This window comes from Ictidomys tridecemlineatus, chromosome 7 (assembly GCF_052094955.1).
Source record: "Ictidomys tridecemlineatus isolate mIctTri1 chromosome 7, mIctTri1.hap1, whole genome shotgun sequence".
NCBI lineage: Eukaryota > Metazoa > Chordata > Mammalia > Rodentia > Sciuridae > Ictidomys > Ictidomys tridecemlineatus.
Window position 1 is genome coordinate 62,449,269 of NC_135483.1, and position 25,663 is coordinate 62,474,931.

Below are 25,663 nucleotides of genomic sequence, written 5' to 3' on the forward strand. Positions count from 1 at the left end.
TCACTGTTGCTGATGCTGGCTTTGAACTTGGATCCTCCTGCCTCAGCCTCCGGAGCTGGTGGGATTATAGGCTGCACCACCATACTAGGCGTAAACCATTATTTTGATGTTAGGATTGTTTGTGTGTAAATAAATTCATGCAAATAAGTACATGTTTTTCTGCAAATAAAATATTTATCCACAGATACTCTAGATTACTAAATATTCTGGATTTACAAAGATTATACATGTTGGAAGCATACTGTTAAGATTGCATGGCTCACCTCAACATTAGTAACAGGTTGAGGCTTCAGGAGTATAATAATTAAGGGAAAATATGATTAAAAAAAAACTCTCTCAAGTTTTTTGTTTGTTTGTGGTGCTGGGGATTGAACCCAGGGCCTTGTGTATTCCAGGCAAGCACTCTATCAGCTGAGCTATATCCCTAGACCAATAACGTAGCTTTTCAGGCAGAAAATGTGGAAGAAAATCACACTTGAGATTAAAAGTTTCTCCTTCCACCCTCTCCTCCCCCCAGTAATGCTTCTAAGCATTTTGGGTCAGGTGTGCCTAAAACCAGCAGAGGGATTACCCTCATTTCCCCTACCTCAGGTCTCCTTTGGTTTAATTTGCAACCTGTTCATTTTGCTGTTTTATAGAAGATCACTTCCTTGTGTGTTTTCTAATTTATGTGCTAAGAATAGTGGAGTTAAAGTAAAAACAATAATCCTTAGCTTATGGTAATCTTTTCAACAAAACACACACATCCAGAGTCACTTTTATTTGTTGTCTAAATACCAGTCATGCTGTTTAAATTCCAAAGTTTATGGCACAATTATTATATATTCCATAATGTTTCAAAGGTTTGTGGAATTATAATTGAAAATATGTCATGCAGAAAGTCCTACAGTGTGTAGGAATACCTTTGGTATCTGACCAAACGTATCCACGTTTGGTCTAATAAATGCAAGGTTTTCGGAATGCCGTATATGGTAATATCAGATGTTAATGGCATTGATTACCTGTCAGGCAGTGGGAATTGATGGGAAAATGTCCGCTGTAAAATTAAATAGCATTAGTGAAGACGGCACCATGCATCTGGTGGGGGTGGTAGGGGACGTTGGGCCTGGGAGACTTTGTCAGGGTATTACTGGGAGCTCCAGGTTTTTTTTCCCCACATGATTAAGGCAGGCCATCTGTTCTTTGTTAAATGTTTACAAAAACAGCTTTTCTCTAAAAGATTTAAGGAGATGTAGGTCTGGTAAACACTATAATATTTCTGAGCACCTTTTTCACCCTATTTCAGATAGTACCAAAACATCATTCTGCTGCATATCAAACATGATTAATACTTTTTTTTGTATTTAATCTTTACTTTTTTCCTCCTTATGGAAGATTAAATTCTTTTTTTTTTTTTTACTGAGTTACTAATTTATGGCATCATTTATTTTTTAAAGAGGCATCTAAAATGATTTGTATGTAAAAGTATATAGATAAATTTTCAGTCTTTCTGTGTTGTGTGTTATATGCTTTTTCTAATTCGTAAATGTATGCTGGGGAATCTCTCATTAGAAGTTGGTGTTCTGTTATTGGAGTTGATGCCATGCATATTGAAGAAGGTCACACATACCTGGTATTAATCTAATATTCTAAATTTTAATCATTGTTAAGATGATTAAAATTCTAAGAACAACTTTTTCTTCCATGACCTGAAAAATAGCTTCCCTTAAATAAGTTTGATTTCTATGTCTCTTGCAAAAAAGATATAGCTTTTCCTTTTTTAATATTAGGAAATAATATGTAACGATTAACTGGACTTAAGCTATTTAAATATAATAAAACAGTTAAATTACCTAATAGTCATGGATAGTGATTCAGTTGAAACTTCAGAGTGTTTCTGAGGGAAAAGTAAGGGACAGAGGGCTACTCCTGTGTGGTTCAGGTGTGTTACCCCTGTACAGAAGCTGCTCATGTAGATTTACATAATGTACTTTCTCAAACTTCAACTTTGATTCTGTCCCTTCTGTTATGTTCTCAGCCTTTGTCAGGATCCTTCCTTCTCAATTATGGCCAAGAAAGGGCAGTATGTGTTTTAAGAGTTTTTAATGTCATAAGCATTTGGAACAGACTTTGGAAGTCATCTCGTCCAAAGCCTTTGCTTCATAGATGAAGAAACTCAACTCCCAGATAGATCAAGTGATTTCCCCAGATAATGCAGTTCATGGTGGGGACCAGTCTAGAATTTTACTTCCTCAACTCAAAGTTCTGGGCTCTTTCTCTTCTGCCAGTGTAGCTGGAGAATTGAAGAAAGGTGTGTTGAGCGACCAAGGCGGGTTTTAGGGAGAATGTTGTAACTACTTGGTACGCAGGCAATGGTTTGATTTTTAGAGGGATTTCTGAGTCACTACTGTAGACATTGAGTGAAACCCGTGGAGCCTTCTCAGAAAGCTGCCTGTGATAAGATTTCAGGAGGAGACGGAAAGAGTTGGAAGAGCACTGAACTTAGCTGACATTTGAGTCTACGTTTCCTATGTCCCTCATGTAGCCCCCGGGTAGCTCCTTAGCCTCCTTGAACCCTTCCTTCCTGAAAGATGGGGATAAATTCTCATATTTTTGTTGTTAACAGTCAAGTGAACTTACACACAGCATCTCAATTCTCATTGTCAGGTAGATGTTTAATAAATATTGGGATCTGATTTTTATTGCCTGTATTTTCATGTTTGAGTCGAACATTCTCCTTGGACCATGGCAAGCCATGGTGTACGTTGCACACTGCGTTAGTAGCCAGTCTCTGTGGAGTGGCCTGGGGCTCTCCTGTCTGGTCTGCTTTTGTAGGTTGTGTGGTGTCAGTTTCCATGTCAGTCTCAGTTCTGTCACTTACCATCTGTAATTCCTTGGACAAGTTACTTTATCTTAGAGTGTTACTGTCCTCATCTATAAAATTAGAAGGATCATCATATTTCTCTCTTAGGGCTGGTGCAGGAATTCAGTGGTATCATGGGTGCGAAGCACATGCTTGGCATGTAGTCAGATTGCTTATCTTACATTTCCTGTATGCCTGGAGAAGCACACGAGGAGGCCAAAAATATGAGTAACAACTGTAGATTTAACTTGTTGAGATATAGATTTATTAGATGTCATCAGTCACTAGATAAATAATAACTTACCTCTGGTTCAGGTCATAAGCTGTGAAGGCTGTTTTATACAGGAGTCATTTGCTCTGATCTCAGCTGACCACTCAGCATCCCATCCCAACTACTGGCCTTTTCTGCTGTTCTAAAGACAGTCTCTGGGTATGTCCCTGGTGAATGCCAGGAATCTTCGGCAAGGCATATCAAAATAACTATTGAGTTCTCTCTTCCTCAGTGAAATTTCAAAATGCAAAGCTTTACGAAATTAAGAGAAATATTGTTCACAGTCCATATCAGTATGAGAAATTTAAAACAAAATTATAAAGGTTTAGATATGGGCTTTAATTTGACATTTCTATGTCATTTAAATCAGAAATGACTTGCACTCTAAGGTTTATGTGTTGTGTTTACACTCTGATTTTATACTTCATGATTTCAGAATCTTTCAATGTTCACTATACTTGATCTCCTTAAAAATGGCTAAATTATATAGGTTTAATTTGAGTTCCCATTCTCACAAGAGAAAAAAGAACTCTGCTTAAATTTACTTTTGTGGTTTAGCTTTTGTTACTCTTTTGTAACATACCATTTCTCACACAAGTCTGTTTAAAAGAATAGTTAACTGACAGTTTTTCCCTTCTTGTACTGAATTTTTTTTATTATTATTAAATTGAAATTGTTTTACTTTCTTATTTAGGAGTATTCCTCTTGAGGAAGCATTTCTTTGTTTGATGAAAGAAAATTATAGATTCTTCTTCTGTAGAGTGGATCAAGTGGGCGTTACCTTGAGTATAGTTTCAGAAACAAGCCGCCACTTAATTTCAGTTCCTTTCCTCATTATGAAGAATGATAAACTAATTTCAATTCCCATTTGTGTCTCTCAGCATTCTCCATCGGAGCCCTTTCTAGAGAAACCAGTGCCGGATATGACTCAGGTTAGTGGGCCGAATGCTCAGCTAGTGAAGAGCGATGATTACCTGCCGTCCATAGAGCAGCAGCCACAGCAGAAGAAGAAGAAGAAGAAAAACAACCACATTGTTGCAGAGGATCCCAGTAAAAGTTTTGGTAAAGATGACTTCCCTGGTGGGGTTGATAGCCAAGAACTAAATAGGAACTCACTGGATGGGTCCCAAGAAGAAAAAAAGAAAAAGAAAAGGCCGAAGGCAAAAAAAGACCTGAAGGAACCGAAAGAACCCAAGGAGAAGAAGGAGCCCAAGGAACCCAAGACCCCGAAAGCCCCCAAGATTCCCAAAGAGCCAAAGGAAAAGAAAGCAAAAACTGCCACGCCAAAACCCAAATCCAGCAAAAAGTCAAGGTAGGCGGTGGGAAGAAACCACCCGCACAGATGGTCCAGAAAGGAGCGGCCGGCGGTGGCGGTGGTGGTGGATGAGTTGGGAGAAGGGGTGGGAGGGGCACATGCGTGTGTTCATCATTTTTGAGTGTCTTTCACTAACATTCAAATTAAAAAGAAAAGGTTTTTCATATATTCTGAGATTTAGGACTCCGTTCTTATGAACTGTTAATTTAGAGATCTTACTGGATAAATATTTAAAAATCAGCTTTTTCTATTTTTGGTGAGTTTGTCATTGAATGCACAGAAACCAAGTTAACAGCACAATCATTTGTAAGCATAGAGCAGCAATCTCATCTTCAGTGGCTATGTAGAACTGGATAGGAAGGATTACAGGAGAAGGCAAGGTCACTATGTCACTAAGCATTTCAACCCTGTTTCCCAGAATTTGAAACAGGAGAATTAGTTTTCTTCACTTGGCGGAGTAAGCCTTACAGTGGCAGGTTGAAGTTGGAGTGGGCAGTGTGGGAGAAATCAAGTATCACTCATCCATTATAATATGTATTCAAGAGTAGCATGAATTTTGGGTTTTGGAAAAGAACCTTCTTCAATCTGTGCTCCCCACCAACACTCTGACCCCCCAGAAGGCATATTTATTCAGTAAGAAAAGCTGAGAGGAGAAGACATTGAAGACTAATTTTTTTCATTTGTACTGAACATTTCTAACAACTGTTCTGAACCAGTTCCAAACATCTGAATCTATTTTTCAGAATATGGCTTATGTTAGAAAATATAGTTTCCAGATGGAAATATGGTCAGACTTGGTTAATCTGAGCCTATTTGCAAGCTTCATTAGAAAACATGTTTCTCCCTCTGCCTGCATGTGCATGTACAAACACACGCAAGCACATATGCATGTGCACACATGCTTAACTCACCAGTTGCCTAGAGCTTTTTCAGATTGCTGGCCCATAAACTCTTTCACTTCAGGGCTGTGCTGTGTGCACATGTGTAGGTTCACAGATACCAGAGGAGGAAATTAAGTTTGTAATGAGAAAGATTTTTTTTTTTTTAAGATGGAAAGCAAAAGAATGAACCTGGCTTTTCAGTTTTCTGTTGAAAATATCTAAACAACTCAAATACATTATACTGTGGGATGTCAAAAGTTTAAATCATAGTCCTTTAAAATTCTTGGTATTAATACCTTTCATTGTACCCACATAACTCAGTTATATTCAAGAACTCTAACTTGCCAATAATGAAATATTTGCACTTACTTTTGAGTTTTATTTGATGCTTCGACATCTGGTCTCTTAATTGAAAAGCATTACTTTTTTTCTTCTGATGAACATTCTTAAAAAAAAATTCTTCTAAACTCAGAACTCACTGCAAAATCTGTTGTCATTTATTTGAGAAATATTTCATTCATGAATTGCCTAGTATTTTCAGGTACTATTTCAAGTGTTAGGGATATAATGGTGATCAAGGAAGACACAGTTGGAATTTCATTCTGACTTTATTAGATGATTTAAAAAATATGTAATTGCCTAAATCTAAGTACTATGCTTTTGATAGGAAGAAGCATGTGCTTGTTTCTCCCAAGGGGAAAAGAAATCAAAGCAAAAATCTTAAAAAAGAACTTATTCTTTTTTCTTACCAAAAAAAAGGAGTCTCTGTTCTAAGCTTTCTGAAGTTCATAAAATACATAACCAATATTAATTTTAGCATCAGGATATATCTGGCTTCAGTTCTCACTTCAATTTTTAAAATTTCTGCACCTAGTGGTAAACATTGATAAAAGAAAAGTGACAATATTGGAGAAATTGTCAAATATTTCCAAGTATATTTATATCCTTTCAAACTCTTCTGAGTCTATGTCAGATTAGTCTCATCTTTTAAAACTTTAGCAAACTCCTATACAGAGCCAGGGGGCAGAATATTAAAAGATTGTATTTAACAATGAAACTGGTTAAGTTTCCCTAACAACTGGAAGCAACTGTTTGAAATGGGGGCATCAAATGTCACCAGTCCTGGCCATGCCATGCCTCCGTGGTACAGAGAGAGACCCTCTGTTTACCCCCACAGAGAAGCATCGGGGCAGGCCTCCTGGGTGGGCCATCAGCTGTCACCCTGAAGCTTGGATCAGTCTGTGCAGGGCTTGGCACTGCAGGACCTGAGTCAGGAGTATGTGCTAGAGCCATACACGTTTGGTAGGAAGAAGAGGATATGTTCTCTCCGAGGAAGAAAGTCTAGCTTTTCTCTTTCCCCCTGTTGCTTTTGACTAATTGTTGCAGTCAGTGTGTGCTATAGGCGACAGTTGTTTTTACCCCAAGTGGTAGGAAAATAGTTGAATGGAACAGTTCTGATGAGTCTGGAGATGTACAAGTGAAGGAGGGAGCTGATGTAATGTGTTTCCGGAGACTAGAGAGGCCACACTGGGGGGACACTGAGGGTGTGGTGTCTCCACCATTGGCCCAGGGTAAACTCAGCACTTAGCTGCTGCTTGCTGGTTTACAACAAAGTCCTGCGAGGATGCTCCTGAGAGGCTTTCCTGTTGTTGATGGACTTTTAGGTTTGGCTGTTTAAACACATGGTAATTGGATTGAGGTTTTAAGTAAATTAACAAACCAAAGCATTACTTTGTTGAACCACATTGTTTTTATTGGTCAGGTGAATCGAGGATGTTGAGTTGTGGTCTCCTTGTTTGGCTACATCTACGAGGAAACAGCATCCCCTGAATCAAGGGTGACTAGAATGCATACAACTACATGTAAATTCTGAATAGCATAGCAGAATAATTATGTAAATTGAATATGCAGTGATGAAGGTAATAGGGGGTTTGGGTTATGTTAGTGCTGGGGTTGAATTGCCATAGCAGTTTGCTTTTAAGCACTGGAATACAACAGAGGCAATTTTGTTTTGCAAAATGTTATGTGATACCAGTTATTTCCATCCTTGAATAAGTTAACTTGATGAATTTGTTTATACAGAAAATAATTTTCCTACAGAGGCCTGAAACAGAGGGAATAAACAGAAGTGAAATGAAAAATTTGGCTTAGTACGACTCACATCTCTCCTGGTAGCCCTGTGTGCCACATCATTGCTGTGGTTTCACAAACAAACACGCTGTGCTCTGCTGTCCTTTGAGTGGGCCGGGAAGAAGTAAGCCGCTGGTGGTCTGGCCCCCTCTGCATTGTGTCACTGGCAGGAAGAGAAGTTGGTCTGCGTCATCTGCATACCTCTGGTAGCAGAGGACTGGAGAGGGGGCTGTTGTCAGTGGGCGGACTTTCCTTGTGTCTTGGCAGCAGCCACCTCACTCCCTGGTATCCTGCCCTGTTCTGTAAAGTGGCAGAAGCTTGAATTTATGGCCATTCCCAGAGAACTGGACCTTTTGACAACCAAAAAATAATTGTGTGTCTTTCCTATACAGGAGAATCTAAAAGAACCTTTCCAGAAGCTGTTAGGTAGAATGGTACCGAAGCAGTAACAATAACAAAAAAATCATATTGCATCTCAGGAAAAGACATTGAAAACCTTGATGAGGAGAAAAAATGGGCCACACTCCTCTTTTCTAGTAGAACTGTATCTTTTTTTCCCCTTTCTCTTCTTAATTTAAATATATTTTTGTTTTCTGTCCGTATTTTCAGTGCTCTTCCTAGGTGTCCTTATAGCTTCCAAATATTGGCTGTTAATATTCAAAATAAAATCTAAGGCCTTTGTGGGCTGGAGGGATGCCATTTTGTGTATGGAAAAATTCATGGAGCTGAAATATGAGGATTTGCATTCTTCGTTTCAATGTGTTTTCTGTTGTGCATGCATGGGCTCTGTGAAATGAGAGGGAATTTAGAGGAAGTGCTTCCTTTGAATGACTCTTGAAGGATTTAGTGGTCCATTTAGCTATATAAAGATTCTTTGAATGTACAGAAAGAAGGGAACTTGGCCAAAGATTGTGACTTGACTACTGAAGCCTAAGTTAAATGAAGCAATGTAGGAATGCTACTAATGCAGTTTCTAGGAACACATTTTGTTCCAGGCTCTTTTCTTCACCTTCAAGGTTAAATTTAGTAGAAAACCAGAATGTTATTTTTCAATTAAGTGAAGACATTTTTTTTATTAAGCTGGAAAGTAAATGCATCAGTCTTATTTTTAAAAATCACACAAATACCAAAAACATTATAGGTGTGCTTTTTGTAAGCCATGCTGTAATTACCATCGTAGTTATATTTATGTAGCAGCTTTCTTCTGAGGAACTTACTTTAAGATATTCTTTTCAAATTATGATCTAAGAGAGTAGCGGTGTTTACCAAGAAATATTTATACACAATCAACAAGCCCAACAGTGGTATGTTTTGTTAAACTAATATATAGTTTATAGTATAGCCTTGTATCTGTAAAATTTCTCAATTAATATTAGAAATAAAAGCAAATCATTGAAGCCAAGTTACTTATCAGGTACATAGGTAATGCAATAAATTAAAACCATAGCTTTTCTTTTTTACCTTTCTTCTTGTTCTTTCTTTTACTCACGTGCAGTGATTTAGTCTTAACCCAAGATGTTGGACAGTTGAGCAGATATTGAATGTTTTGGCCACTGTACCTGTGGGAGAAGATGTATATATATATTTTTTGCAGCACAATTTTTTATTTCTCTGGTTGTACACGATGTGGCATTGCACCATATGTGCAGTCATACATGTACCTAGTTAAGATGAATATTTTTAAAGTGTGTGATCCTACGAACTTTTGAGCCCTTTCAGTATTGGCAAGGTACAAAGAAGAAAAGGTACCCATGAGCATCATGTGGCTCTGTCCATCAGCTTGTTCTGCTCAGTCTCTGGCTCATTAAATCTAAATTCCAAATTAGGGATGGGACCATGTATAACTAGTCCTGCTGTCTCTAAGCTTCTCTTTTTTTATTTGACAAAGGGATGGCAAAAGGACAGAAAGATCATTTAAATCCCCAGTTCTCCTTTCCTTTGGGATAACCCCCTAAGGTCTTTCCATTGTCCTATCCATTGCCCTAACCCATGTGTCCCCCTTCTTGTCTCTGATACATCTTATATCAGCAAAATGAGCAGGGTGGGGGAATCATCAGCCACTTTTTAGCACAGATCTTGGTATCTTTGACAATATATTGTTCACTTTATATTCACTTGGAGAGAGGATGCCCAATAGCACTGACCCTAAAAGCAAGTTCAACTCACTCTTGCCCTGAACTAGATGCAGGAATGGGCTGCCTGGGCCTGCTGGAAGTGCATAACTGCCCCTCCAGTGGTCTATGGTGGACTTCAAAGCAGACCTGCCTGCTACGCGCATTGGCTCATGTGGAAGAGAATGATGTAGCTCCCACTTCCAGCTCTTACTGCACCCACCACATGAAAGTTCAGAGGTGTCCACAGCAACTGCAGGGTGTTAAGGAGGAGATTTTCTTGAGACACATAGCCTTGAAATCTTTCTGGAGTAGAATTTGATGGTGGAGCACATATTGCCACAGGAGATGTAGTTGTGATCTTAGGGTTGGCAGAGATAAAGATTAGAAGGAGTCATGGGTTGATTTTTATTTTTTAATTTAAAAAATGTGTGTTATGTGAAAATTCTTTAGAAGACTATGGAATTCTGTACAAATGTGATTTGTCTCCTAATATATAAAGATCTTTTGGATGGTTGTCTTCTGCCTAGAGAAAGCCCCAATAGACAAATTGCTCCTTGAGTCCCTCTATGCTTATGCAAAAGCCAGTGAACAGAGCATGTGTCACCCGAAAAGACCAGCCCTCATTGTGGCCACCTCTGTGTAGAACTCTTGTAGCTTAGTGTTAAAATGTTAAAAAGGGAAATGGGCACATGGATTAAGGGGAAGAAAAAGACATTATTTTTTTTCCTTTTTAATTGTTAGAAGATAATACCCTATCTTTGGTGTTATAGATTCCTGGGATTTTTTATTCTGTCATTGCTGGATAAAAAAGGTAAATTTTGCTATGAATTTTGTCCCAAATACTGTTTTCTGTAAAGGCTTTGTCATTTCTTGTTCATCACAAAATTTAGATAAGATAAATACTTTATGCAAAAGCAAAGTTGCTTTGTTCTAGGTTGGAGGTTTATAAAGTTATAGTTGGAGTTAAACAGTGTCAGGTTAAAAAGGAGAGGGAATTTCTGGAAGAGATAAAAATTAAAGTAAGTTGGAAAATTAAAAAAAAAAAAAGATAGTACCCTAAAACTTACATTAGAATACTAATTTTATGTGTATCCCTGAATTCTGTAGAAGCAATACAATTGCAAGGGAGTTTGGCTTCTCCAGTTAAGGGGATGGTGGTATTTCCTCCTTTGTGGCTTTACCATTGGATCTACCTAATTCTCATACTACCTACACACCTGATTGAAATGTGGGTGGGTAGTATGTCTCTGTTGTATTAGTCACCCTGGCATATCAGAGAAGATAATTATGAATTTAGGGAGTGGTATTCTGATTGTCAGAGTTAACCCTCACTTGTCTCTCTTCCAGAGTTATGGGAATACTATCCATAAATAAAAGTGACATTTTAGAACATGACACATGTAGTCAAATATGTGCCTTATGGTTTGGCACCTGAAAGAGTCTACTAGAAAAGGTCATTGAAGGGCTTTCCTTTGCTTCAGGTCATAATATTTAGTTTGTTTCATTCTTTATGTTGTATTATTGGGCCAGATGATACCACATAGCAATAGTGGTCAATGTCTATGTAGAGCTTCTGTAATCGAATAGCATATTAGTTAACTGGACTTCTTGTCCACATTCCTCTGGCAGATCTTAATTCAATCCACAAAATGTGATAACTTGTAGATTTTCAAGGTTAATTTTTGACTGCATGACAAATGTCTGTTTTTTCTTTACAGTATATTAATATTAGAAATGGATTCCACTTTTTGAGAGTTCTTTTTGTACTACATTTATTATTTCTAAGAATTATCCTTTAGAAAATAGTCAACACTGTAGCTACTCCTAAAGACAGGGTTCTGGTATAAATTGGAAGACTGAAATTTACCTGGGGATGGTGCCAAGTAGCACATGTCCACCAGGAAAGCTTTCAGAGGCCTGAAGGATACCACAGAAGGGCAGGCCAGCTCTGGACTCCCACTGCCAGGATTCAAAGGTGGCTCTCAAGCCCTGCAGGTTCTGGCTGCAGTCCTAGGACTGCCACTGTTGCAAGTTGGATTGTAAAACGCAAAAGCGAGGTGTGTTGGGTTTGAAATACATACTTTAAATGAAAGCGAATTAGGCTCCTGGATCTTTTCTCATCTTCTTTGCTTACTTCCCTAACAATTTTGCATAGTTATGGTAGTAAGGGAGTACTTTTTTCTGTAATGGCTACGTAAGGCAACAATTCATTAGACTAGTTGTCTTATAGGTGTTTCATTTAGTGACTTTCACAGAACTTAAGTCTGTTCATGATTTATCATTGAAATCATATGTTGTTATTAATGAGAAAAACGGACCCACCTCCCCCAACACCTCTGCCTTGTCTGTTTTGAATGAAAGTTGTACAAAGACTTTGTGGGTGGAGTTTGAGAGTCAGGGTGCTGAGATAAACCTACTTGGAGTGAAACGGGTGTATGCCAGACTGGGTCACTCAGATCACCAGAGGTGAGTGAACGAGGTTGCCTGTTGCAGAATGGCAGGTGCCTGGCAGTCTAAAGGGCACTCTTGGGGCCTTCACCAAAGAAGTGCTGCTTGTTTGGGAGTGAAGGTGTTGGTCTTTGAATTGACTGTCTGCCACTCAGTTTGTTTTGTATCTTTTCTCATTAGTTAATTCTTTTCTCTATAATTTATCATATTCTAGTTTTAGTTATAGGACTTTATTTAAATTTTTCATTTTGTGGACTTAATTTTATATGATGCACCACATTTTATGCTGTTTTAATTGATCTTTTAAAACTTTTGTGGGGGGTGAGGTACTGAGGATTGAACTCGGGGGCACTCAACCACTGAGCCACATTCTCAGCCCTATTTGGTATTTTATTTAGAAACAGGGTCTTATAGTTGCTTAGAGCCTCGCTTTTTTTTTTTTTTTTTTAACTGAGGCTGGCTTTAAACTCATGATTCTCCTGTTTCAGCATCCAGAGCCACTGGAAATACAGGTGTGCACTACCGCACCCGGAGATCTTTTAAGACTTTTTGTACCTTTTTTTGACTTTACTTTTATCTTTTAATTTTGATTTTCATTCTTTACAAAGCTTAGCAAATAGGTAGGGCTTACGGGAAATCTGTGCTCTTAAGAGTCCGGGTGCTTTTCCCTACCAGCCTTGAGCCTTTGACCCTGGTGGCTGCTTGTGTACTTTTATTATGGCAGCCCAGCTGTGTTATGGGGTGGTATCTTGTACAGCAAATGCCTCTCTTCTTATCCCTTGGGCTCACTTTTTGTTAAAACTTTTCTTAGGGCTGGGTTGTGGCTCAGTGGTAGCGCACCTGCCCAGGACAGGTGAGGCACTGGGTTCAGTCCTCAGCACCTCATGAAAACAAATAAACGACAACAAATAAATAAAGGTTAAATTTTTAAAAAGTTTTCTTAGCCTGTGAAGCATAAGATTATGCCTCTGTACCTTTGCTCTTCTCCTAAAAGATGATAGCATATCATTTTGGAGAAATTTGAGTCTCTAAATATGACCCTGATTAATTTTCCTGACCCTGGGTCTCAAGGTTGATTTTCCCCAATGTGATGAGACTCTATATTGACCTATTCCATCTGAAGGGCCCGCTGGATTGAAAACTCCCTCATTGCCCAGATGTCTTTAGTAACTGACCATGCTCTTCTCATCACATCTGGTTCCACAATATGGCTCCTTTTCAAATTTTCTGTTGAGAACATAGATCCATAGACTAACACTAATCAAGGTTTAACTGCATTCTGTTTTGTTTTTTTTAATAAATCAGGGCAGCTTCCTGGCTCTTCAGCCCTTTGTAGAAAACCTTATGTAGAAAGCACATACTCTTTTAGAGCAAAAGGAACTAGTTATCTATGCTGCCTTTTATTCCAGATGAATCCATCTAACCCCATCTTGGGAACTAGCACCCAGCTGTCCTTATGGATGCATACCATCTTAAGCTGAGTACAAATTCTTCCATAAGGGTAGGTTACCTAGTGTCTTTCTGTCCATGTGACAGACGCTGCTCTCTGAATACAGTTTGTGTTCTCCTAATGCTTGCTGCTGAGAGTTCTTATCAAGGATTTGTATGCCTTGATGGAATTGGGGGTAATCAGAACTATGAAGCTTTGTCACTTAGCGGTGAACCCTGAGCACATCTGCCTACCTGCCTGCCAGGGTGATTCCAGCCTCATAATGAAATGTGAAGGTAAGGCTGTTGGAGAATAGTGGGCCTTCAGGCCTCCAGCCCAATCCTAGGAAATGATGTCCCTTCCAAGTTTATAGGGGTTTGTGTAGCTTGAAAAGCGGACAACTCAGTACTTCAGAGTCTGGCTTTATGAGTGGATGGCTCTGAATCTGAGCATCTTTCCTCATGAGTGGATGACTGTATCTCAGTCTCTAGCTTCACGCACGGGTGGACGGCTCTGCATTTTGTTCACATCAAAATGATAGGAAAAGAAGGAACTTCGTGAGTTGGAAGGTGGAGTTTGAGGAATAATATTCCTTTCTTTTGGCTTTGAAAAACTGCTGCATTCCCCTTGTTTTGCTATTACTTTAGCCCCTTTTATCTGAGCTTCGTAGGTATCTCATCATAAAGAGAGAAGCTGTGTGGGGCATTTTATTTTGTTTTAATGACTTAATAAGGAAATCACTGAAGAGTAATGCCTGCACAGTAAAGGCTATGTAATGTACTTGTTTACTGTTATTGCTATTTCTTGTACTGTCTAATTAAGTAGAGAACTTACATATCTGAGCAGGCACTCGGCGTGCGATGAATAGGACAGTTCCTCTCTGGATCTTACAGGATGGTTGACAATGAACATAAACAGAGTGCTTTGAGTTTAATACATTATAGTGTTGACAACAGATTTTGTATATTGTAAATACTCCATGTATGGGGTATAGCATGTGGTGTGCAGCAGGTAGATTCAAGTCCAGAAAATGCTTCTTGAAATGAGTGGTGTGCAATCCAAGTTTTGCAGGTGAGTAGACTGGAACAACACGTGGAGGTAGGAAAGGAGATATGTATTTTAGGAATGGTTCTGTATGCCTGGAGAATAAGGGGTAAGAGACTAGCCTATGAAAACAAAGGCAGTGCTCAGTTGTAAAAATCACAGAGGCCATTGCACACTAGTACTGAGAGTCTCTGTTGTGATATGTAGGGGACTGTATTTAAGCAGAATGATCCAGTCAGAGTTTCATTTCAGCCAGTCAATCTGGTGACTTTTAGAGATGGATTTGTGAGTGGTGGTGGCTGGTATTACTATGAGGCTAAGCTGGGAATGCAGAAGGTAGAGCAGGTTCAGGAGAGGCAGATATGATTTCTTCAGGACTGGTGCCATTCAGGGCTAGATTTTTGACAATTTCCACATTGTCAAAAACATGCCCCATTTTTCTTGTGATCCCACTCAGAGGTTGCTGTATGGCAGCCAGCTGTGGCTCAGCCCTGGGAGTAGACATCACTGCAGCTGTTGGAGGCACATGAGGTTCTATGTCTGTGCTTGACAGCTCAGTGGCCTCATCCTCAGCATTTCAGTGTTGGTTTAATGGAATATTGTTTTATTAACAATATTCTCAACCTGCAACTGAAAGAGCCGCCCTCTTTGTACATTCAAGCTTCTATAATAATTTGGAGAAGAATGTATATTTTGGCCCTGACATTACAAAAGACCAGTTTTGAAGCTTAATACATTTAAATAATGACTCTGAATATGGACTGTCTTTTTTCTACCAGTCGGATGCTGTGTAGCCCTTCTCATGGCTCATAAGGGTGATAAGGTAGAGAGAAGCTGTAGTCTTTGGGTGGGGAATGGCAGCTGTCTGGATTAAAGCAGTGGTAGTGGGCTTGGGGAAGGGCAGTCTGTGGTTCTCTTTGCTTGTTTGTTCTTTTACCTGGAGATTAGGAAATTTATGATGCTTAGATAAAGTTATCCTCAGTGCAAGTGGGGTCCTATCTATAAGTTCCTGCAGTTGATTTGGCCCAGGTGGGTCTCAGCCACAGCGAATCCTTCTCAGATGTGGCTGGTTGTCTTCCAGATGTGAGTAAATGTTAACCATCTGTGCCCGGTGCTACTTGAGCTTTTTCCCACTATCTCATTTAAACCACATAACTAAGATGGAGGAAGAAACAATTATTTAACTTTGTTTTATACATCAGGAAACTGTGGCTCAGGAACACTTGGTTGAAAACTCACATTGGCTTATTGCAAAATAGTAACAAAGGCAGTTTAGCATAACTAACAGTTTTGTTCTGGATTGTAGTGTGTTTGGGTGGATATTGAAGATTTTGTAGCCTTTTGACATTTTAGGGTGTTGATTTGTATGTCGAGGCATGGAAATGCTCTTTCTGAACATTAATGGTGCAAGGCCTAATGAGTCTGCAGTCTTTGAACAATCAGATCTGGGGTTAAGTGCTTTCCTTGGCCGCAGGCTTTTTGTCTAAGCACTTGGAGAGGTCCTTCCTGACTTTCAGCCATCTTGGAAGTTCCATATAGTTCATTCTTGGGAAGGGCAGATGGAAAATCATTAGCACTTCTCTCCTCCAGCAAATAGATGTTTCCTCAAACCTGGGCTCTGGGCGGCTTCCAGACAGTAAGCCTTTTGCTCCTGTAGGACAGTGCAGGCAGGGCCCGGCAACCCCACTGTGTGTACTTCGCCCTGGTAGAGAGAGGTCACCGTGGAAACTAGCTGCCAGCTCACTTTACCTGGCTGTGGTTCAACTCTTTGACAGGCCTACCTCTGATTTAAACAAATTTGAGAAATATGTAAAGTTTTGGAAGCAGTTTTGCACTGATTTGATAAAAGAAACCACAAAACACTGCAGCGCAGGTGTTGAGAATGTTTGAAAGCTGATTGAGGGAAGCAGATGGCTTTAGTCAGTGGCATCCAGCCAAAAGAGCAGGTGCTGGTCATGTGACCGCTGGTTACCAGGGTAATCTGATTGCTCTTGGCGTGCAGATGAAAGGAAAGGGGCCCAGTGTTCAGCTGTAGTATTGTATAATTTGTGGCAGTTAGAGCGGAAATAAATGCTGGAAATGGAGCCTCATAGTAGGGGAGACTTCTGTCCATGTGTAGCGTAAACACTAGGACAGTTGGATGAGGAACTGTTGTATGGATTTTTTTTTAATTTAAAAAATATTATGCTTTCTGCAGATCTTTTGGTGATTTAAAGTTTTAAGGACATTGCCTTTTTTTTTTTTTTAAATAGAATGAACTCTTAAGCTAACTGCTGTTTGCTGCAATCCTTAATTGTTTTAAGTTATCTCTTATGTGGCTATTTACTATGCTAAAATGTTAACAAAATAAAAATAAACTGAGTATTTAAAAATGACTAGTTTAAGATGATCAAATCATTAGTCGAGAAACACATTTTAGGTATGTGCTGGATGCATTTTTATATTAATAGTACTTTTGAAATATTTTGCATGAGACATGCTTTACTCAAATAAGAGCTTATAGATCCCTTGGCTTCTTCCTTTTGTAGAGGCTGAGGTTAAAAACATGATGTTTAATGCATTCTGTCAGCACACTATTCTGGAAATTTACGAACTTCAATAAAGAAATTTAGTTTTTTAAAAATATATCTTTTATTTTTAGAATTAATGGTGGTTTGAGAATCCTTAGAAATAGTAAAACAATTATTATGAGGTTGAATTATTTTCAGTGTTGTATACTAAATGATAATCTGTAGAAAATCTTGGAGCTGGTTTGGAAATTGAAAGTAGCATTAAATGTACATTCAAACCAAATGTCCATAAGGGATCTAGAGGTGAAGATAAAATTTAAAAAAAACATTTTTTCTTAGAGTTTATTTATGTATCTTTCTCATGTAACATTCAAATCCTATTAATGTTTGTCAGCAACATACTTTGGAACATGTGCTTTAATTATTGGGGTCTATTTGCTGTGTTTTTTTGTGTGTTTCAGAGACACAGCTTTTGAAAAAAACACGAATTGTGAGGATGAGATTGTAGTTCAGTGGTAGAGGGCCTGCCTAGTATACAGAGGCTCTGGATCCAATTCCTAGCACCATAGAATAAAGGATAAGATTATCTCAAAAATGCTTAGTATAAAAATAAAACTTACTAAAAACACAGCTTTAAGTAAAATTGCATGTTTCAGGAGATTGCTATATGTTTTTATCCATAAAATATCATAAATTGGATAGAAATGTAACTGGGTGGTATAAAAGTACCCTTAGGTAGTACTGGTCAAAAAAGGACTTAACTAGGAGTATGTAAAACTACCTGAAAGAGACAAGGAGATATGTTGTATTTTTTTTTTGACAGTTAAAAACAAAAGTGTTTTATGCTTTAAAAACTTGATAACAAAACTACGTTTTAGTCTGATTGTTTATTACAGCCTTGTGTATTGACAGGCATTTGGAACAAATGAACTATTATACAGTGTGGTGTGAGGGATTTTTGCATGCAGTTTTACCTTAATTAGGTCAGAAACTTGCTAAAGGTGATCAGTGAGATTTACTGTAAAAATTTATTTGAGAGTGCCATTCAGCTGTTACGGGCCAACATGCATTGACTTATCACTTGTCGTCGATCCTTTCAGGATGTTGGGTGTGGGCCATGGAAGGGCATGGGACATGCAGGAGAACTGCATTAAGAAATGAACACTGAGTGATCTGCTTTGAATTCTAGTAATAAGAAACCTGATTCAGAAGCCAGTGCTTTGAAGAAAAAGGTCAACAAGGGAAAAACAGAAGGTTCTGAAAATTCAGACTTAGACAAAACGCCCCCGCCATCTCCTCCTCCTGAGGAAGACGAAGATCCAGGTGTTCAGGTAATACCATTATGCTGTCCCTGAGCCTCTGTGATTTAGCGTGGTAACTTTAGCCACGTATGAAGTATGCTAGCCCTCCCCAGCTTTGTTACAGAGGTGCTTGTCAGATGTCTTTATTGTTGTCTGGAACATTATATCCATAGTGATGAGAACTGGGGGTCAACATGAGAAAGGACTCCTGACCAGAGCTGTTGCATTTTACCATCTTTGGCTTCATAATAAACATCCTTCCTTTATTGCTGTAGATTTATATCTTGACTGTGTTGTGTGTGTGTGTGTGTGTGTGTGTGTGTGTGTGTGTGTGTGTGTGAACACTGGTTCATTTACAGCTTCATTCAGATTTTTAAATTTTGTTGAACCTTGGTTGCTTATTTGTTTGTTTATCCGTGCTGGGGATTGAACCCAGGGCCTCACACATGTTCGGCTATCACTCTACCACTGTGCTATATCCCCAGCCCGTGCTCCTTTTTATTTTGCAGAATAAAAAACCAAGGTATAATTTGTAGCTTGTCTGAAGGTTTCTGACATCTGATGGTCACAGATGAGATATATTTGTATAATACTAAACTTTCTTTGAACAAGTGATTTTCCAAATGGCAGTTCTACAGACTTGCCCAGTGATAGAGTCTCTCGACTTTGGGAGAGTTTTGTAGGAATGAATTAAAAAGCTAGCCCTGAAAAAAACATTAGGAATTTGGGTTCCTCTATATAAAGCACGCTGCCTTCGCTGATTGGACTGAGAGGGCTTCTTACACGTGACAGTTAAAAATTATTTCCTTGTTAGGTTCCCTGGAAGCATGCCAGTCTGGTCCTCTGGGATGGCTGGGAATGTGACTTGTGTGAATGACATCTGAGTTATCAGGGAGCGGTTACTGAGGATTCCCACTGGAGTGGGAAGCCAGCCCCGAGGAGCTTACTGGACTTCCTCTTATCATTTAGTGCACACTGAAGACTTTCACCTGCATCCCTACCAATTAGAAGCAAAATATTCAAAATATGTAGCTCTATTCTAAAGAATTTCAGGGCTGTTTATGCCTATTTTGTGTGGTGTGTTTATAGGGTATGGTTTTTTGTTGAGTGTATCTCTTTAATAGTTGTAATTGTGGCCTAAGCTAAGCACCCAGAAGAGAGAGAAATGGAGAGAGAATGTGTATGGATGTTTTTGTGGTATGGGTTTATTATGTGATTTTTGTTTTATTATGTCAGAGGGAAGATACCAGGAAGGTAAGTAGATACCTTTTTTTTTTTTTTAATTGCTTAAAGAGTTTTTATGAAAAGTATTTTAGTGATTTTTAATTCTATTTTTATTCTCAAGGCTGTTTTTTCCTGCTTTGTATTTGTTAGGACCTCTGTGACAGTAGTAATCGGACAACATTCAGAAGATTTATTCATACAATTCAAGGAAATTCTGTTTTTCTTTTAAAAATATTGTTGCCATTTTGAAACAGTCTATTTGTATTAATTCAGACTTGGATTTCATAAAATACTAGTTTGGGGTTTATTTTTCTTCCTCATTTCAGTTACACAAAAATAATAATCAATTGAAATGAACTTCAGTGCTTGCTTTCTGATTGGCTACAGTGCATAACTGTTACAGGTTCAAGAGCTAATCTACGCAGCCACATGAAGAGATCTGACTCTTGAAGGCTGTGCTTTCCTGGTGTCTGTCACACAGGAAGTGATGTTGACTGCTTTATTTATTTTCTTCCTGTGACACGTGTATGAAGAATCTAAAGTTAATTCTTGATTTTTAAAAGTAAATTTCCTGAAAATTTTAACTAATGTATAATTGTTCACAAGGTATTAAAACAGATCATAGAAACATTTAAATCTTCTATTCAGTATACCTGTTTAAACTGTCCTAAAGCAATCCAAGTTTAAAAAGTTGATATATTATTTTAATATTAACTCAAATTTTGAGTTAAGGTTTAAGTACAAATCTTACATTTCATTTAGATTCACAAAAATCTTTCAGATAATAGTTTAACAGACCATAATAGAAACATGTTACATAATTAACAATTTTAATCTTATATTGGGAAATTATAAAAGGGACCTTGAAACCCCAAATAAATGACCTTAAGATCAGTTGTTATGAACACCATGGTGCATCCATGTAATCCTGGCGACTTGGGGGCCTGAGGCAGAATTGCAGATTTGAGGCTGACCTCAGCAACTTAGCAAGACCCTCAGCAACCTAGTGCTATAATAATAAAAAGGACTGGGAATGTAGCTCAGTGGTAAAATTCCCCTGAGTTCTATCCCCAATGCCACAAAAAAATGGGGGCGGGGAAGGGAAGATCAATTATTACATAGAAAGAAACCATGTCACATTTAAAAATTTCAGAAAATTGACTTCTAATTGTGTTTTGGTTTTTTTTTTTTAATAGCACTTAAGAAGTGACTTTGTAGCTAATTACAATTAATTTAAATTGATCACTATTTCAGTTTTATATCACAAAGTTGACATGGAAGAACTTACATTATAAAAATTATATTCACCAATACATACATTTCTTTCTTTTTAAAAAAAGAGCTCCCTGTCTTATTGTAGTGGAACTTCTTTTTTAAAAAAATAATCAGAGTGGTATTAAATGTGAAGTAGGCTTGTCTTAGACCCTGTCCAACCTTATTCAGTTACTTATGCTGGAAGAATACTGTGACAGTGTGGCCTCAAGCATGGAAACCTGGTAAAACATTACAGACGGATCATTAGTAGTACAGCCCTCCTTACAGTAATGGTATAAAGATGGAAATGTAAATTAATCCATTTCAATTTAGTTAAACTGATATATCAGATGAAATACAGACATTATGCTAAGTTTCACAAAATTAAAACATTGTTCTTCATAATAGCCTTTTATGTCTTAAAGAGATTGACAGTCCAGAAGTAAGGGATGGTAAATTGGGCCTGAGAGCAGGAGTAAGTAGGTCAGCTTTGGAAAGAGAGAAGGGAAGCTTTACAAGGTAACTGGGACATTTTTCTTTGGAAAGCTCGAACTGATTAATGATGGCTTTAAACCTACTAATTGCATTTCACAAGGCTTTGAATAAATTCCCTTATGTGTCTTCACAGCATTTGTATGGGGTAGTTACTATCATTAACCCCATTCTACAGACCAGGAAACTGAGATCCACAAAATTACTCATCCAAGGCCACGTTAGAGTTAGGGCCAGTTCAATAAGGAACACTGAGCTCTAGGGCTCAGGAGATCAAACAAACTGTCTCCTGTGATGTGGGAAAGGGTCCATGAGGCAGAACCTCCACAGGTTTCTGTGAAAGCTCCGCAGTATGGACTATTCCAGGAAACAGAGAAGATCTGTCCTTGGAGAGGAAGATTCCTGGAGAAAGCTCTGGTGCAAGTCACTGTTCCCTCTGGTCGAGGCCACTGGCAAGTCTGTTAGTAAAACCTTACCCACATGGTCTCACGAAAACTGCTTTGTACCTCTGCTGCCATGAGTGTGTAGAGCTGGGAGGTGCCTGTCTTATCCATTTGATACTTATGTTATACTAAGCTGGCATTGTAAACTGTTTCAAATCCATTTCCAAGAGCAGGGAGAGCACAAACTTGATAAGGTTAAGTCAGTCATGCGGTGGGATCATAGTGGTACGTGATGGATATTTTGCCTCTTTCTGCCTTACTGTCCCAACTTTAAAATTCAGTAAAAGTCTTAGTGTCAACTTAGTTTCTAGGTTGTAATATTATTGTGTTCGTTAGCAGTTTAAAACTTGGATATGCTTTGCTTTGGTTTTTTGGGGTTTGGTTTTTCTGTGTGCACCGTCCTGGGCTTTGAACTTGGGTCCTTGCAAAAAACTGCTGAGCTATATCCCCACCCCAACATGTGTCATTTTTAATCTTAGATTTTTTTTCCACATATACTTATTAATGAAAAACTTTTTCCTCGCCATTTTTAACTTATAAAACACTATTTGTAGCTGGGCATAGTGACTTAGGAGGCTGAGTCAGGAGGATTGCAAGTTTTGATTGCCAGCGTCAGAAATTTAGCAAAACCTTCAGCGATTTAGTAAGACTGTGTCTCAAAATAAAACAAAAAAGATTGAGGATGTAGCTCCCTGGGTTCAATCCTTAGTACCAAAACAAATAAACAACCATAACAAGAAAATATTCTCATTAAAAGTCGACATAGAATGATTTTGACAAGAAAGTGCAAAAAAGATTTACAAATTTTCCTATTTAGGAAAAGTAAAATTACTTTTTATGGTCATTCATTATGGATTTGCCATTCAACCCTTTATCTCTTCAAACATTTTCAGAATGTTTCTTTTAGGACCAAAATTAAAATGTAAACTTCCCCCTGGTCCATTTACTTCTTTCTTCAGAATTAATACCTACTAACAATTGTGTTTTGGGGTTTTATTTTTGTTTTTGTTTTGGTGGTTGTATTGAAAGCATATACATAATTAATTTTTTATCGAACATTTATTGAGGCATAGCGATGCACATTTATTGAGGCATAGAGATGTATTCCCTTTGTTTTGGAGTTTATTGATAATCCACGTACCCAAATAGATAAACATCTTTAAAATTTATCTTAAATAGAAACATAAACTTCTTATTGTTGTGTAGCTTGTTTTAACTTTAACTTAACAATTTATCTTGCAGATATTCCCAAGATAAGTTTTGTAGCATATTGGAAGGGTTGGCATATTTTAAAAATGAGTAGATATGACCATGGTGTTCTGCAAAAGCTGAGCTGGGTTGTTTTGACCACAGGAGTATGAGACTACTCATTTTGCCAATGATTGTATTGACTGTTAGCTATTAGCAATGTTTTAAATTTTAACCAAGGTGAAAAATTAATTTAAAAAATTCAGATTACTTTTCTTAGTCCATTGTGAATTTTGCCACTCAACCTTTCATCTCCAAAAAGTTCAGACTATTTCTTTTAGGACCAAAATGAAAATGCAAAAAGTTTTTATTTAAATGGCTTTCTGAGATATATCTTGGAGTACCTTGGATAATAGTATAACAAGTATATGAATAGAACTTCGTAATTTTCAGAGTATTCTCTGACACGTTCACTTTTTTGTAGAAAACATTTTTAGTCACATAAAAGTAGAGAAAATAGTGTAATGAACCCATAGGACCCATTTCCCAGCTCTAGTGTGGCTATCACTTTGGATGAACAAACAAGATTTGTTACTTCCGTTTTTTCCTGTTGAAGGGCATGGACATGGGAGTGGCTGAAGGACAGGTGTCCCAGGACTTCAGATCCCCCCCTTCCCCCATTTCTCTTATACTTATTGCCACAATGGTCTTTTTGCTTGACTTAGAGGAGTTATTGGTTTTTCTTTACTATTTTTTTTTAAATAATGTATCTTACCATTCTGAGCCATGTTAAAGAACATCCATGATTGCTTTTTAAAACCCTCTTTGTTGGGGTTTTGTTTTAGAAGAGACGGTCTAGCAGGCAGGTGAAGAGAAAGCGATACACTGAAGACTTGGAGTTCAAGATTTCTGATGAGGAGGCAGATGATGCAGATGCTGCTGGGAGAGACTCCCCCTCCAACACTTCACAGTCAGAGCAGCAGGTCAGCAGCCAGATTTGTGTGACTTGAATCTGCATGTTAGAAGATGGACTGCACATTTTATAGCTGGAATCAGAGAAGTTCCGTGGAAGCATCGGACTTTCAGCAGGGGAACATTCATCTAATGTTGGCTAATGTGTTATGGGAAATTAGTTATTTAGCAGTGTCTTTTAAAAAGCTCTGTTCACTGAAATTTATTTTTATACAAGCCTGTGATATGTAATTTGACACAATTTTGGAGAATTAATGGTCTATGTTGAGGAAGAATCAGAGCTAGAATATGAGGCGGCTGAATTTACCTCTGAGAATTCAGTGCTGTGGCTTCTGGGACTTTAATAAACCACTTGAGCTCGTCTCCTGCTGTTCGGCACTGTAAGAACCCCTTTATGAAATTACTGCCTTGTAGTACCCAGCAGGGCACGCTTTATTCTCTGTGCAATGTAAATGATGGATAAAATAGTTAGTATAAAATATGGATAGTAATGTAGGATTGATTATTTTAAAGACTTTTTTAAAAAGTAATGCTCTTTTCTTACTGTTACTGTACTTTAGTTAACAAACTGCTGGTAGCCATTGAAAAGTATATTAAATGCAGTTTTATGTTTTACTTATTTGGTAATCTGTGCTATGTTAAGTTGTTGTATGAAGTTTTATGTGACCTCCATAGATAAAAGCTGCCTACGATAACAGAATGATGAGTATATTTACCCCATGGGTATAGATGAAGAAAAGTTATATTTTTGACTGCTATCATGCAGAGATTATTTTCTCTTGGCAGCTGGAGTTTCTGAATGCTCTCTGGCTTGTGGAACCCATGCTAGTCCATGTAATTAAGCCACATAATCATGAAGTAACAAGCACAGCTCTTCCTTTTTCCTTTCTGTAGGGTGAAATTTTTGTTCTTTTCAGTCATATTTTCCACTGGTAACTTGCTACTATGGTTTAAAGGGTAGGGAGGTAGTGGCAAAGGGGAACAAATGATTTCTTATTTTTGTATTATAGGATAAAATGTTTTCCATTTGAATTGATTCACGCCTCTTTATGTTTTAGGAATCTGTTGATGCAGAAGGCCCAGTGGTAGAGAAAATCATGAGTAGTCGTTCTGTGAAAAAGCAGGTAAGCACCATTTGAAATGACGCAAATCTATGGAGTGTGCATTACTATTGTAGGATTGTTTTTTAATTCTCTTTTAAGATTCCACTCTTGTAAAACAAAAATTCTGGCAGTATTTTCTAAACCTGTCTCATTTACTAGGATAGTAGAAATCATCGTGTTAGTCAACATCAAATACATCCATTTTATTATGCCATTCATAGTAGGCAAGAAAGTCTCCCAGGAAATGTATAGGACTTCCAGAGTTACATCCTTTTCATAAGAATTAGTCATATGAATTATAGACCTGTATTCACCTCTCATCTGTCTTTCGGAGGTCCTCCACCCATCCCAGCTCCCCCCCCCCCTCATGGTGGAATGGAAGTTCTCTTATCATTTTGACAAGAAGGTGTTTTCTCATTCGTTTTACAACATTTTTTTTTAAATATACAATTGAACTATTCAAAATATCTGTTGCCAGTGCACAGGTGAAATACTGGACTGTTTTGAGTACAGTTTTCTAAGTTACTCACAGTTCATGTTGGTGTGCAAAGGTGAGCTCTACATACTTGTCGTTAGCTGGATTATCTTGTCTTTTAGGGACAAATATACTCTTGAAGGAAGAATTCTAGTGACACTGTATTTTCTTTTACAGATGGAAATTCCTTGTTTCCCCCCAACTACTTCTCTTCTTGCCTAATTTGG

General features: G+C 38.0%; 1 protein-coding gene across 5 annotated transcripts in view; it reads left to right on the forward strand.

Moving 5' to 3' along the window:
* Nucleotides 1-25,663, forward strand: part of Chd7 (chromodomain helicase DNA binding protein 7) — a 184,593-nt gene that overhangs the window by 98,456 nt on the left and 60,474 nt on the right. For all 5 annotated transcript variants that reach the window (XM_078017078.1, XM_078017081.1, XM_078017080.1 and 2 more), the window contains exons 3-6: nt 3,995-4,425; nt 18,174-18,315; nt 23,732-23,869; nt 24,917-24,982. In XM_078017078.1, the coding sequence (XP_077873204.1) occupies nt 3,995-4,425; nt 18,174-18,315; nt 23,732-23,869; nt 24,917-24,982 (777 nt within the window). The remainder of the gene's footprint in view (nt 1-3,994; nt 4,426-18,173; nt 18,316-23,731; nt 23,870-24,916; nt 24,983-25,663) is intronic.